The sequence below is a fragment of the Enoplosus armatus genome, chromosome 2 (assembly GCF_043641665.1).
Source record: "Enoplosus armatus isolate fEnoArm2 chromosome 2, fEnoArm2.hap1, whole genome shotgun sequence".
Taxonomy (NCBI): Eukaryota; Metazoa; Chordata; class Actinopteri; order Centrarchiformes; family Enoplosidae; genus Enoplosus; species Enoplosus armatus.
In genome coordinates, this window is record NC_092181.1 from 27119958 (window position 1) to 27133930 (window position 13973).

A 13973-nucleotide genomic window follows, 5' to 3' on the forward strand; every position below is an offset into this window, starting at 1 on the left:
TTATAAACTCCCTCTTAATCATCATCAGTCTCAGGTGATCATAGACTCCATGTATAAAACTCTACCAGTACAAACCTCAGTATATATGATGAGACTTTTCTTTTATTTGAGGGTTTTTAAAAGATCCAATAAATCCACCTGTACGTCAGGATCTCTATTAGCCCTCCAGCGTTTTGCAGTGAATCACTTTAACCACATGGGGGCAGCATTGATCTAAAGTAAACATAAATGGAAGAGAAAGTTTGTGTGTGATCTTTAGTCAATTAATCAATCATTTATTCCGTTATTTATTCCTAATCTCAGGAGCTCAGAGCTCCGTCCATTTTATAATCAATGTTTCTCTCATTTGGAACACTAGACAGTAACAGGTTACTGTATCCACTACAATATCAGTGTAAGTTTATGGACTCAGTCAGTACTATTGATTAGGGAGTTTTTTTATACAGTAAAAGTGTGGAACTGCCGGGGGCTCCAGACCTCCAGGGACCCAAAAATACAGGCCCCTGCAGCCTGCTGAAAGGAACAATTTTGGGTAAAATAAATGCAAATTATACTTTTTAACAAAAAAGATAAATAAAGATAAGTTGTAAAACTAAAAATGAAATGAAAAATATTGACGTGCTAAAAATATACCCTCCTGGGTGGGCGGGACATGTTGTCAGCACTCTCTGATTGACGGGCAGCGTCGACCAATTACCGTTCTTCTTTGACCCTGGTACAGCTACGTCACTGGCTGTCGGCGGTGGGCTCGCGCTGCAGCCATCAAGCTAGGCTATGTGTTAGCTACCGAAGCTAGCGGCGGGAGGACGAAGCCGCCGCTGCGACTTCAAACCGTTTAACTCGACTCTGTTGTTCTAAAAGCGAGTCCACCGGCTCGGAGCGGTAGTCTGTCCCGGTCTGAGGTTGCCCGTGCGGTCCGTGTTGTCCTCGGCTGTGTTTTTGAGGCTCTCCCGGTACTTTGACGGTGTTCAGGTGGGTGACAGCTTCGCCAGACAGACAGGCTGCTTCTGCCCTGTGTGTGTGTGTGTGTGAGTGTGTGTGTGTGTGTGTGTGTGTGTGAGTGTGTGTGTGTGTGTGTGTCTTGCAGAGACATGCCAATAAGTAAATCATCTCACAGAAAAACACAAATTAAAAATAAAACATATTAAGATGAATGAAACATTGCATGGGAATATCACACACTGATATCTAAAGTTGCACACATTCTAACAATAAATAAAATAACTTTATATAATATCACTTACCCTGTAAACAAGGTTACAGAGTGCTTTACAGGACAGAGGTCTGCAGGTAGAACCACAAGAGGAGAACGAAGAACAGGTTTGTCACAGAACAACGAGACATTTCATAGTGCTGAATGTGAGACATAAGAAGGCAATAAGACAAGATATCAATGAAAACCAAGGCGATGTTAAATATAATAAAAGATTTTTAAAAAATGAGCTAAAAATAGAATATGTAAAATAATTTAAAAAAACTAGTAAAATCAAATTAAAAAGTATTCCTATGAAACAAGCCAGGAAGACATGAGCTGGATCTGGAGAAGTGAACTATATAATCCTGATGCAGTCTGCAGCGGTGCGTTTCTCCCTGACCTCACTCTGATAACTGGAAATGCATTTTCAAAGATTCAGAATAAGTGTTGGCTTGTCCTTCACACATGGACCGTGAAGGTAACAGAGACTGACCTGAACACAAATCAGTTTCAGCAACATAAACTTCAAAATGATCCAACGTGAAGAGTAATAATATTCAGTTTACAACATATTGAAGTGAAATCACTGTTATTTATCTGGAAAAACACAAAGATATTTCAAGGCACATCTTTAAGGCTTTCCTGAGAATCATCAGAAGTAAATAAGAAATAGACGCCCCCTCCCCCCACTATGTGTAAATGTACTCATCTCAAACGTACACACACACACTAACAGCAGAGCACGAGAGGAAAATGTTTTCTTACAGTTTGTCTGGTAACCCAGAGACAACTATATACTTAAGTGCAGTAGTCATTTTATGGCATCATAAATGTTTACACACACATTATTACTTAATTTCCCTCGTAGAGAAGCTATTTTTTAATGAAAGATAGTTGGATTAGATGACCCCTGAGTAACTTCCCTAATCCGGCGATGTCATTATTATCGTGTTTCTTCAAGAGGCCAAAGTTTTCCAAAGTAAAGCGGCAAAATTTAGATAGAAATCATGAACTGTTCAGTGACTGTGAAGCAGACTGACTGTCTGTTGCTACCGCTAAACATCTTCAGGGTGTGATACTCGGCCCTTAATGCCACGCCAGGAAGTGAGGTTTTTTTTTTACTGGTTACCATGGCAACCACTGTGTCACACCCTAGACTTTATAAAGCAGTAACGGTCGACTTGCATGGACAAAAGCAGATAATGATTGGTACAATTTTGCATCAGAGCTACATGAAATAAAATGTTAGATTGTGGTGTTTTTAGAGCTGCTGCTACGCTTTATTCAGTATCGATTAATCAGTCAGTTATTTAGTCTAATAAATGTCAAACAGTTGCCCGTCGCAAGTTCTCAGAAACCAAAGTGACGTCTTCAGATATTTAGTTTTGTCCGACCGAAAGTCCAAAACTCAAAGATGTTCAGTTTATAATGATGTGAAATAGAGAAAAGTAAATCATCACAGTTGAAAAGCTGGAACAGAATATTTGGTGTTTTTCTTCAATAAAAACGTTCAAATAATAAATCAAATTGTCCGTCCGTCGACTAATTGATCAACCTACATATACAAAGAGTTTCGGCACTGATTGGTTTCTTAATTGTGTCTCTGGATGTAAAAACCCAAACTAACTATTTAAAGCACTCACGTGTGTGACGTGACACACACACACACACACACCAATCACACCCTGGCGGTGTGTGATTGGTGTGTGTGTGGCTGTGGGCAGGCCTTGTGTTGAGTTCAGGGTCGGAGCTGCAGATCTGTGAGCTTCCTCTGAGCTGAGGATGAGGAGGACGTCTGTTGTTCTCTGACAGCTGCTGACTTTGGTTTATTTCTTGGGACCATTTTTAACATTTTCAACGTTTTAACGAACACACGGACTCACTGTGAGCCGACACGTCTGCCACCGAAAGCCGCTTCCTCTCCACAGATCGTATCACGAGTGTTCCTTGTTTGTAAGCAGTAAAATGTCTCTAACTGTAGCTGGTAAGTTTATATCCAGACTTGTTCTTACTGTGTGATTCCCAGATGTTAATGAGTCATTTTCTGCTTTCCACTGATAGTCGGTCTGACTTGGTTTGGTTTTAGAAAAGTTTGTCATAAAATATTTGAAAAAACGTCCGTCCTCAAAAACTGAAGGAAGGTTGTGTTTTCTTGTTCTTTTATTTTCCACCGTACTTTATTATGACAGTAACTGTTTGTGTAATTTCAGTTTAAAATTTCTAAATTGCACAATGAAAAACAGCGCATGGCGGCAGATTGAGATTTTAGAGATACAAAGATTTCACTATGTGTTGTTATTGAAATCACACAGTTTAAAACTTCAACTGGACAGTTTGCTTCAACTGATTCAGGTTGTTCAAGGTCAACTCATATTTTTAGACTACATCTGTCAATATTTCTGACATTAAAATGTGGCCACTTTATTGTTCAAAAAATGTAAAAAAACAACCCTGTTTTCTCTTTTGAATTTGGTGTTTTTGAGGATTGAAAATGGCTTTAAAAACACATCAGATATCATCCAATCAGGATCCTCGTTAAACCCAGAGAAACTGATGCCCCAGTTTAGCTTCTTTTTACTTTGTATGTATTGATCGATGTTAAACTGTGCCGTTTTGTGTGAAACACGGTCAGTGTTCAGAGTTTAAGTTAAGTGCAGAGCTCTTTGTTTTGCAGCCGTCGGTGACTTCAAACATGCAGATGAACAAACTTTGGTAAATCCCTCTCAGGGTTTGGTCTCTAACGAGAAGTGAAATGAAAATGAAGACGTGTGTGTTTGCAGATCTGACCAGAGGAGCGATGACAGAGTTCCAGGAGAAGCTCCGTCAGCAGCACGAGGAGTCGATGCACCGCGAGCTGGAGGCGCTGCTCAACACGGCCAACAAGACCGAGGTAGAGGTGAGAAACCACCAAACGCCTCCAAAACCTCCTCAGAGAGTCTAGAAACATCTACATCTACATCTGCCACGCCCCCGCTGATGTGGTCTCAGCTATATTCAGCAGCATTAAAAAAACATTACATTCGGATTTGTGAACCACAGATTGTAGTTTTGGTGGTGCACAAGGTGACAAGTGTCATGGTTTAATGTTTCTGTTGCACATATAGTACAAATATTTGTAAAGTATTGCATGCAGAGAGTCCATTAGGTCGTCTTATCACACAGCACAAAGACTGCTGGTGGAACATGAGGTTAACAACCCTGAGGTCCTGCAACCAATCTTTTTAAAGATTGACGTCTTCAGCAGGAACCAATGGGCTGAGAGCTGAGAGCCACAGACAGGAAGTGAGACAGGACTGAGAGACGGACCGACAAGTTGTTGGTTTTGGTATTTTTATGGGATTTGTTGACGGTAAGAAAAAGTAACTTCAGACTTCAGTCTACAGCCCAAATGTTTTTGGTACTTCATCACCCTCCATTGTCATTAGTTCTTTGTCTCTTATTAAGTAATTTGTATGTCTGCTGATAAACATGGAGGATATTTATTTGTTGGTTCATTTAATCAGTACAGTGTACATTAATAAACAATACTCTGAAGTTTATCTGCTGTAAACAAAACGACAACAAAACACTCAGATATGCTGAAATACTGATTCTGCAGACGTTCGTCACAGCTGACTTTCGTTCTCGATCTCTGAAGTTTGGTGTGATCGTTTCTCTGACAGCAGAACGTGACGCTTGGTTTGTTCTGTTTCAGATCTCCAGAAAAGATTTCGATGGCTTCAAGAAGCTCTTCCACAGATTCCTGCAGGTCAAAGGTCCCTCAGTCGACTGGGCCAAGATCAACCGGCCGCCGGAGGACTCGGTGAGCACCAGATACCACCAGATACCACCGGTCACACTGTTTACCAGACGTCAGGGTTTCATGTTGCAATGCTCTGCGCTGTAATCTAAGGTCAGTGTTCACGCTGAGGCCCAGCTCAGACGGCAGAGCAGCAAAGTGTTAACTGACTGCACAGAAGATCGGAGTTAAACAGCCGACCAAACAAACAAACACGAACAGACTCGACTCAGAAGTCTCTTACAGCGGGGTTGCCAGGTTTGAGCTCTTCTGATGGAGCTGCTTCCAGTCTTTAGCTGCTGTGCATTAAGCTGGATTCATAGTCGACACAAGGGGTTAATGATATTACGATAATTACGGCGTAGGTTTTGATTTACAGTTGAACATTTCTCCTGTAACGTGTGTAACGTAATGTATTCAGGCTTCGTGCAAAGTCTTAATTTGAACCGTGATGCGTTCAAGGTTAGGGATATGCATGAATTCAAATATACTCAAATATAAAGCTAAAGAATTTTGTTCTGGTGTTTCATCTACTCTCACTCACGACCAAAAACCTTAATATTTGTCTTCATATTTGTCTTCATATTTGGTGTCCCCCCCCCCAGTTACTGTGTTTACATTCTGTCATTCAGTTTGTTATACAGAGCAATGGTGGGCTTCACACACACTCATAGAACTGGAGTTACATCCAGGTAACTTCTAATGTTGTTCGAATAGAGTCCTAAAACCCAGACACGAGTCAGCAGTTTTACACTTCCTGTTCCCTCGTCTGGAAGTCAGCGGGTTTTTGTTTAGATGCCTGAAAACAAAGTCTGTGGTGAACACAAGCTGAGGAGATTCACACGTTTTGTTCTACGACACGTCAGTAGATACCCCCCCCCCACTCGTGAATTTTGAAGCTTTTATGTGTCTTAAAAAAGGCGGTTGCTAACAAGCGGCTAAATGAGACATAAGAGGTTGTCACGGACATTAACGTCTTCACTCCGAACACAGAAAGTCATCTACTCACCAGTCCTCCTTTACAGCCTCTTTGTGTTTATACTCTACATCTATCTGTCTATATATCTACATCTATCTGTCTATATATCTATATCTATCTGTCTATATATCTACATCTATCTGTCTATATATCTACATCTACATCTATCTGTCTATATATCTACATCTATCTGTCTATATATCTATATCTATCTGTCTGTATATCTACATCTATCTGTCTATATATCTACATCTATCTGTCTATATATCTATATCTATCTGTCTATATATCTACATCTATCTGTCTATATATCTATATCTATCTGTCTATATATCTACATCTATCTGTCTATATATCTATATCTATCTGTCTATATATCTACATCTGTCTGTCTATATATCTATATCTATCTGTCTATATATCTACATCTGTCTGTCTATATATCTACATCTATCTGTCTATATATCTACATCTATCTGTCTATATATATCTATATCTATCTGTCTATATATCTACATCTATCTGTCTATATATCTATATCTGTCTGTCTATATATCTACATCTATCTGTCTATATATATCTATATCTATCTGTCTATATATCTACATCTATCTGTCTATATATCTACATCTATCTGTCTATATATATCTATATCTATCTGTCTATATATCTACATCTGTCTGTCTATATATCTACATCTATCTGTCTATATATCTACATCTATCTGTATATATATCTATATCTATCTGTCTATATATCTACATCTATCTGTCTATATATCTATATCTATCTGTCTATATATCTACATCTGTCTGTCTATATATCTACATCTATCTGTCTATATATCTACATCTATCTGTATATATATCTATATCTATCTGTCTATATATCTATATCTATCTGTCTATATATCTACATCTATCTGTCTATATATCTACATCTATCTGTCTATATATATCTATATCTATCTGTCTATATATCTACATCTATCTGTATATATATCTATATCTATCTGTCTATATATCTACATCTATCTGTCTATATATCTATATCTATCTGTCTATATTCTCTTCAAAGTGAAGCTCAGTGGTGGTGACGTAGAAGTCACGTTATAGCCTAACGTTAGCTCTTCTGGCAATTTCATTTATGCAAAAATCATAAAAGTGGTGTTCATCAGTGAAGATTATCTCGCTGAACAAAACGTGTCAGTATCATAAACTTTTGTTTTGCCACAGAGTTTATTTTCTACAGTCGATCCGATTGTCTTTTAGTGGAGGGAACCAGGGCGACGCTAACTTCAGGGTGCAGCAAACTGCAGCGCTCTACGGGAGAGGACTGCAGGACAATCGCTGTGTTTCTCACACCGAAGAGCAGCTTCAGTCCTCCGTCTGTCCGCACATGATGCGTTCAGGCACAGTATTGAGTGTAGGTCACCTGCAAGACACAACCAGTGTAGTTAAGCACCTGTGTAGACAGCTGGGTTGATTTGAAACATCATGTGACGAGCACACAACATGTTGTGTGCTCAGCTACCACAGAATGAGACGAGCTTCATGCTTCAGAGACAAGCTAACGAAACCAGATCTGAGGACGGGGAACATTCAGAGTAAAGCCAGCGATTTATCAGTGACATTTCACACACACACACACACACACACACACACACACTGTCCAACCCCCAGTGCTCCTAAAATACCCGGGCACAGTGAAGGTTAGGACTAAGAATAGTCTGACCGCCGCAGCATTCGAAAGTCTGGTTTTAGGGCGGTGAGGTCGGGCAGACGATGACATTCGTCTCCTGTGGGACTATGGACTCTGCTGGGCACCCGCCTGTCCTCACATCCACCCCTCCAACCCTCCTCAGCCCCTCAGCCCCTCACAGTTACCCGCCCAGTCCCAACTGCTAAATGACGAAATAACCGTCTCTTTAACAGACGGGTGACGCCTGAAAAGGCCTCACTCTTTCTCTCTCACTCTCAGAACTGGTTTGAATTTGATTTGTGAGCTTCGGGGCTGAGGTCTGAGTATTGACCCTGACCTGCTGCCGTCCTCCAGCTGCAGTGGACGCAGTGATTATTGATCAGTTTGAGTGGCGGCTGATAAACCTGCTGTTTGCTGACAGTTCATGCAGCTCAGTGAAGTCAAGGCCGACAGAGTTCAGCAGCTTGATGAAGTCAGGCAGGTTCTCAACACATATGTCTAAAATATCTATTATACACAGTGATGGAGTACTCAAGCACTGTACTTTAGTACAATTTTGAGGTACTTGTACTTTCCATTTTCTGCTATTTATACTTCTACTCCGCCACATGTCAGAGAGAAATACTGTACTTTTTACTTCACTACATTTATTTGATAACTTTAGTTACTTCACAAAATATAACCAACTAACAAACGATGATGTCATTTTAGAGCTTAAGATCAGATAAAACTTTATTGATCACATAAGTTACCCAGCAGTATATAAAGTATATAAAGTAATCAAAGAACACATTCGTGCATCAAGAATTAGAATCCAATAATATAATATATATTATTCCGATTTATATATATTCTCTGCATAGTGAGTACTTTTACTTTTGGTACTTTAAATATATTTTTATGCTAATACTTTGGTACTTTTACTTATTTCTACACTGTGGTATTACTACGTCCACTTAGTAAAAAGATCTGAGTACTTCTTCCACCACTGCTGACACAGAAATCATGATAAAGTATTATGATGTGCTACAAACACTGTTGTTGTGGTAGCTGGATGGCTACTATACAAGCTGATTCAAAGTACTGCAGTAGTACACACACACACACACACATGCAGTGTCCATAAATACTCGTGCCCTTTCTGCTGTCATGTGTTGCTGGTGAGGTTTTAAAGGTCGGAGGGCTGTCTGTCCCGCTGCAGGCTGCAGTTTGTGCTGCTGTTGAATTTGTATTGTGTTATACTGACAGGTGTTTCTATTATTTTGTCCACCCCGCCTAAAAAACATTTAAATGTTCTGAGACTTTTTCACATCTCCAGCTGTCCGTCTGTCGTTGGCTTCCTGTTTCTTTTCTTTTTATTTAGCGTCTGTTTGCACCTTTCAGTCCATCCTGAGCAGAAAGGACACGGAGTCATTGTTGGCTTCATGCTTCATATTTTAGTTGCAGATGACGTCACTTTTAAAGGAAGTCTTGGATCTGTCTTTTCCCAGATGTACAGTTACCGCATCTCACGGTCTGTGTCCTCTGTGCTGCGTTAAGTAAAAGCAGGTTGTTCTGTTGCAGAAGAGCCTCAGCTGTTTGTTTGCTCTCCGTCTGACAGTGTGTTTCCCTGCAGAGTCACGCTGTTAAACATTTACTCTTTCTTTATAAGGGCACATTTGTTTTGCAGGCAGGAGACGAGTGCATCGGAGTCTTTTTAAAAGCTCTTCTTCTCTCACACCGACGATGGCTTTACTAAAGTTAAAGTAAATCACTTCTTTTTAGTTCCCCGTGCTGTCTTTGTCTCTTCTGGTACAGACGCTTTGTAAATTAAGAGACCAGTTCTGAAGAGCTGCAGCACCGATCATTTTAAATCTACTCTATGCAGTCCATACAGTCCAGTCTCAACTGTCCCTCTAAATGTGTCTCTGCTGTCTGCTCAGATCCAGCCCTACGAAAAGATCAAGACGAAGGGTCTCCCTGACAACATCACTGCCAGCCTCAACAAGCTGGCTGTGGTCAAACTGAACGGCGGTCTGGGAACCAGCATGGGCTGTAAGGGCCCCAAGAGTCTGATCAGCGTCCGCAACGAGAACACCTTCCTGGACCTGACCGTCCAGCAGATCGAGGTGGAGACGCACGAAACGGCACAACGAGCCGCTCTGGACCTCCTGAGGGTCAGATTGAACTGAACTCTTGTGTTTCTCTGTCGTCGTTTTTCAGCATCTGAACAAAACCTTTAACGCCGACGTGCCGCTCGTCCTCATGAACTCCTTCAACACCGACGACGACACAAAGAAGATCCTGCAGAAATACAAACACCACCGCGTCAACATCCACACCTTCAACCAGAGCAGGTACAGCACACTCAGTGAGGACTGGTCAAAACCACAACCAGTCGTCTTTATTCAACAATATTTGTATTTCCAGCACAGAGAGGCCTCGAGAACTAAACATCTGACTTCGATCTGTTTATATTTAATGTACAGAGGACATGACAGAGATATCTGAACATACATATATTTATATATAAATGGGTTCATGGTGTTGTTGAAACAGGGTCCCTCGTGCAGCTGATGATTTGTGGCTGTTGATCAGTGACCAGTTCTCCCCCTCTCAGGTATCCGAGGATCAACAAGGAGTCTCTGCTGCCGATAGCCAAAAACATGGGGATGAGCGGTGAGAATTCGGAGGCCTGGTACCCGCCGGGTCACGGAGACGTCTACGCCAGCATCTCCAACTGCGGGCTGCTGGACAAACTCCTCGCTGAGGGGAAGGAGTACATCTTTGTGTCCAACATCGACAACCTGGGCGCCACCGTCGACCTCCACATCCTCCACCACCTGATGAGCCAGCCGGCTGACAAACGCTGCGAGTTCATCATGGAGGTCACCGACAAGACCCGAGCCGACGTCAAGGTCAGAGCAGATCGCCGTGACGTTCGGGCTTTCGTTCGTCTCGGACGTGACGAGGTCTCTGCAGCCTCTCTGTGCTTCCTGTTTCCTCTCTGCAGGGCGGCACGCTGATCCAGTACGAGGACCACCTGAGGCTGCTGGAGATCGCGCAGGTACCGAAGGCCCACGTCGACGAGTTCAAGTCCGTCACCAAGTTCAAGATCTTCAACACCAACAACCTGTGGATCTCTCTGCCCGCCATCAAGAGGCTGCACGACAAGAACAACATGGACCTGGAGATCATCGTCAACCCGAAGGTGACGGACACTGTCCTCCTGAAGTCACTCAGGTCTTTACAGCCGAGAGGCCTTTAGGTTGTTCACACGAGCGTCTCAGCAACAACTCCAGCCTGAACAGGTCTAATCTGTGAGGGTCTGCGCTGGTGTTTAATCCTATTTATATGGAAAGATTCTCCATCATCACATCCTTGAAAAGACCGTCTCATGCAGTTTGTTTTATTTGTCAGAAATCTTCCATTAGTGCTATATATCGATGTTGTACATAATGTATTTAAAGTTGTTTGGAGCCTCTGATGTTTAGTGATGAGAGATGGACAGGTTGTAAGATGGCATGTGAAGTCTAAAAAGTTGCACCAACAATAGGAAGAATCACCCGAAGCTGCGGTTTCCTACTCTAACCGAGCCCCCGAATGTCTCTGCAGACGTTGGACGGCGGTTTGAACGTCATCCAGCTGGAGACGGCCGTGGGCGCCGCCATCAAGAGCTTCAACAACGCCATGGGCGTGAACGTCCCCCGCAGCCGCTTCCTGCCGGTGAAGACGTCGTCCGACCTGCTGCTGGTGATGTCGAACCTCTACAGCCTGGACGCCGGCTCGCTCACCATGAGCAAGAAGAGGGAGTTTCCCACCACGCCGCACGTCAAGCTGGGCAGCTCCTTCACCAAGGTCAGCAGAAAATACGCCGAGAGCAGCTTTATCTTTACAGAACAAAGTCATCCTGTCGCCTTACCTGATAATTACCTTGTTGTCTGGACGATGATGAGTTCATTGTCTCGTTACTTTTTCACGATAATGGAATTCTTTTCTTGTCGTTTTATCACGAGGAAACTAATATGGTTACATGGAGACAAGATCTTTTTATCACGTCAGAGAACAGGAGTTTGTTTTCTCATGATAAGATCAATATTTCCATGATTTACCTCCATATCTGGAGATAAAAGGACTTCAATATTCCTACATTTATAATTTACTGCCACTGAAGAGATCAGAGCAGCTCAGGAAACAACAACAGTCTAATCAATAAGAGTGAGCTGTGTTTGTTGTGCAGGTTCAGGAGTTTCTGTGCAGGTTTGAGAGCATCCCGGACATGTTGGAGCTGGACCACCTCACTGTGTCGGGAGACGTCACCTTCGGAAAGAACGTCTGTGTGAAGGTAAACATCATTTCTGACCTCTGACCTCTGACCTCTTTCATTAAAGCGGTCAAAAAGGTCTTTCATTAAAGGTCAGTCTGGACATTAAAAGATCCCGTCCTGATGTGGTTTCAGTGGAAAATCTGTAAAAATACATCTTTTGATTCGGTTCTAAAGTTATTTCTTTCATCCATCCGCGACTGTAACTTTGGAAGATATCCGGACGGCTGGAGATCAACGTTTGAATACGGTTCTGAACAGAAAACATTCATTCCTGAGTAGTAATACACAGTATATCTCTAGATATACTTAGATACTTGTACTTAAGTAACATTTTAAATGCAGGACTTGCGACAGGGTGTTTTTAGAATCAGAATCAGAAATACTTGATTGATCCCCGGGGTGGTATTAGTACTTTGACTGAAGGGTCTGAATACTTCAGTGCCAACAGTTAACCCCTCTGAGGTTGTTGGTGTGAATGCTTGAGGAGACGTGACGACAGAATGTCTTCATGTTTAATCAACCTTTCTGTCTTCCTCCAGGGAACCGTCATCATCATAGCAAACCACGGTGACCGGATCGATATTCCCGCCGGAGCGATGCTGGAGAACAAGATCGTGTCAGGAAACCTGCGGATCCTCGACCACTGAGGCCTTCTGGGAAAAACAAACGAAGCCATTTGCACGCTGAAGAGACTCAGAGAGAGATTGTTTTTCTTCTCTTCACTGATGAACTATCACACACAGCTTGTTTTTGTCCGTCTTCATCCTGTAATTTCAATGTGAAGGCAGCCTGAAAGGGTCGAAGGTCAACCTCCTCCTCCTCCTCCTCCTGCTTCCTGATGCACTCTGCGGACGTTCGGCTCGTCATGAAGCTTTTCAGGAAGAAACTAGCTGTTACTGCAAACAATCGCTGCGGAGTCTGAGCCGACTGCGGTCGCAGTCTTCTTCTGCTGTCTATTAAAGAAGTGCAATATGGGTCAATGAGTGTCGTGTGGTTTTTAGGTAAAGTACAGGCAGATACTGTAGACTCTTGTCTCGCGTCCACTTCATTGGATGGATGTTTGCGAGCGCTCGTGTCAGACAACTCAAACCCCAAAGTCTCAGAGATGTCACTTTGGGAGCCTAGATTTAGGTTTCATTACCTTGAACAACATATTTGATGGCGTTTTCAGGCACTTCCAGGTATATCTGAGCTTCCAGGAAGTTTCCTGGTTGTAATTAGAACTTGACGTTGATGCGATTTACAGGTCAGAAACTAGTCATAACGCCAACTTCCATGTAATGTTTAAAGTATTGAAGGATGGCAGTAAATGTCAGACTTTTATAAATCCTCATTTTCCAAATATTTTCCTGTATTTTATATAGAGACGCAAGTAAAAGTACTAATACCAAACGATAAATACTAGTAAAAGTCCTTCATTGAAAGTGAAGCTGAAACCGTGAAATGTTTCAGGCATCTTTGCATGAAAGATGAATTCAACAATTAATCAATTATCAAAACATTAATTCTTTGATAATCAACTAATCGAATAACTAATTGTTTAAGCTCAAATTTTATTCACTCTATTTTTTACAATGATTCTCCGTATGTTATCTTCATCTTAATCTGTAAAGTAATTAAGGCTGTCAGACTTTGTAGTACAAAGTGCAGTATTCCTCTCTAAAATTACTGCAGTATCTACCAACAAAATGTTTTTTTTCTGATCCATTTGAACTATTAAAATATGATTCAGTCCATAACTTCTACATGATTTAAAGTGCATGATTTAAAGGTAGCTTTATCACCAAATCACATGAAGTTTACTAGTCAAAGAAGTCGATCCACCAAGCTAGTTACCTTCATGCTAAGCTAGCTACATTTAGCAGTTTGTTTTTCTTCTTCATCATAAAGAGATTCAGCTGCTGCTTTATTGAACTATGTGGAGCTGAATAACTATCATAAATAAATAAAATAATGTCAGTTCATTCAAATTGATATTTTCTTCATTAGATAGCAACTAAATCAACGACTAAAC

The 13973-nt window shown here is 41.6% G+C and overlaps 1 protein-coding gene across 2 annotated transcripts; it reads left to right on the forward strand.

The window, feature by feature from the left end:
- The first annotated feature begins 813 nt into the window (after window positions 1–813).
- Window positions 814–12934, forward strand: LOC139296038 (UTP--glucose-1-phosphate uridylyltransferase-like). 2 transcript variants are annotated; one of them, XM_070918308.1, is made up of 10 exons: window positions 814–972; window positions 3976–4091; window positions 4890–4997; window positions 9576–9761; window positions 9856–9989; window positions 10253–10550; window positions 10646–10843; window positions 11248–11490; window positions 11873–11977; window positions 12499–12934. In XM_070918308.1, exons 2-10 carry the CDS (start codon window positions 3993–3995, stop codon window positions 12604–12606), a joined length of 1479 nt encoding a protein of 492 aa, XP_070774409.1. In that variant the 5' UTR covers window positions 814–972; window positions 3976–3992; the 3' UTR covers window positions 12607–12934. The 2 variants fall into 2 exon arrangements, with proteins under 2 accessions (XP_070774409.1, XP_070774400.1); XM_070918299.1 differs by lacking the exon at window positions 814–972 and adding an exon at window positions 3073–3179.
- The last annotated feature ends 1039 nt before the right edge of the window (window positions 12935–13973 follow it).

What these genes read in the sequence shown, in the direction of transcription:
- LOC139296038 (XM_070918299.1), top strand. An exon ending in ACCGGCCGCCGGAGGACTCG is followed by an intron (nt 4,998 to 9,575) that starts GTGAGCACCAGA and finishes CTGTCTGCTCAG; the next exon opens with ATCCAGCCCTACGAAAAGAT. An exon ending in TGACCGTCCAGCAGATCGAG is followed by an intron (nt 9,762 to 9,855) that starts GTGGAGACGCAC and finishes GTCGTTTTTCAG; the next exon opens with CATCTGAACAAAACCTTTAA.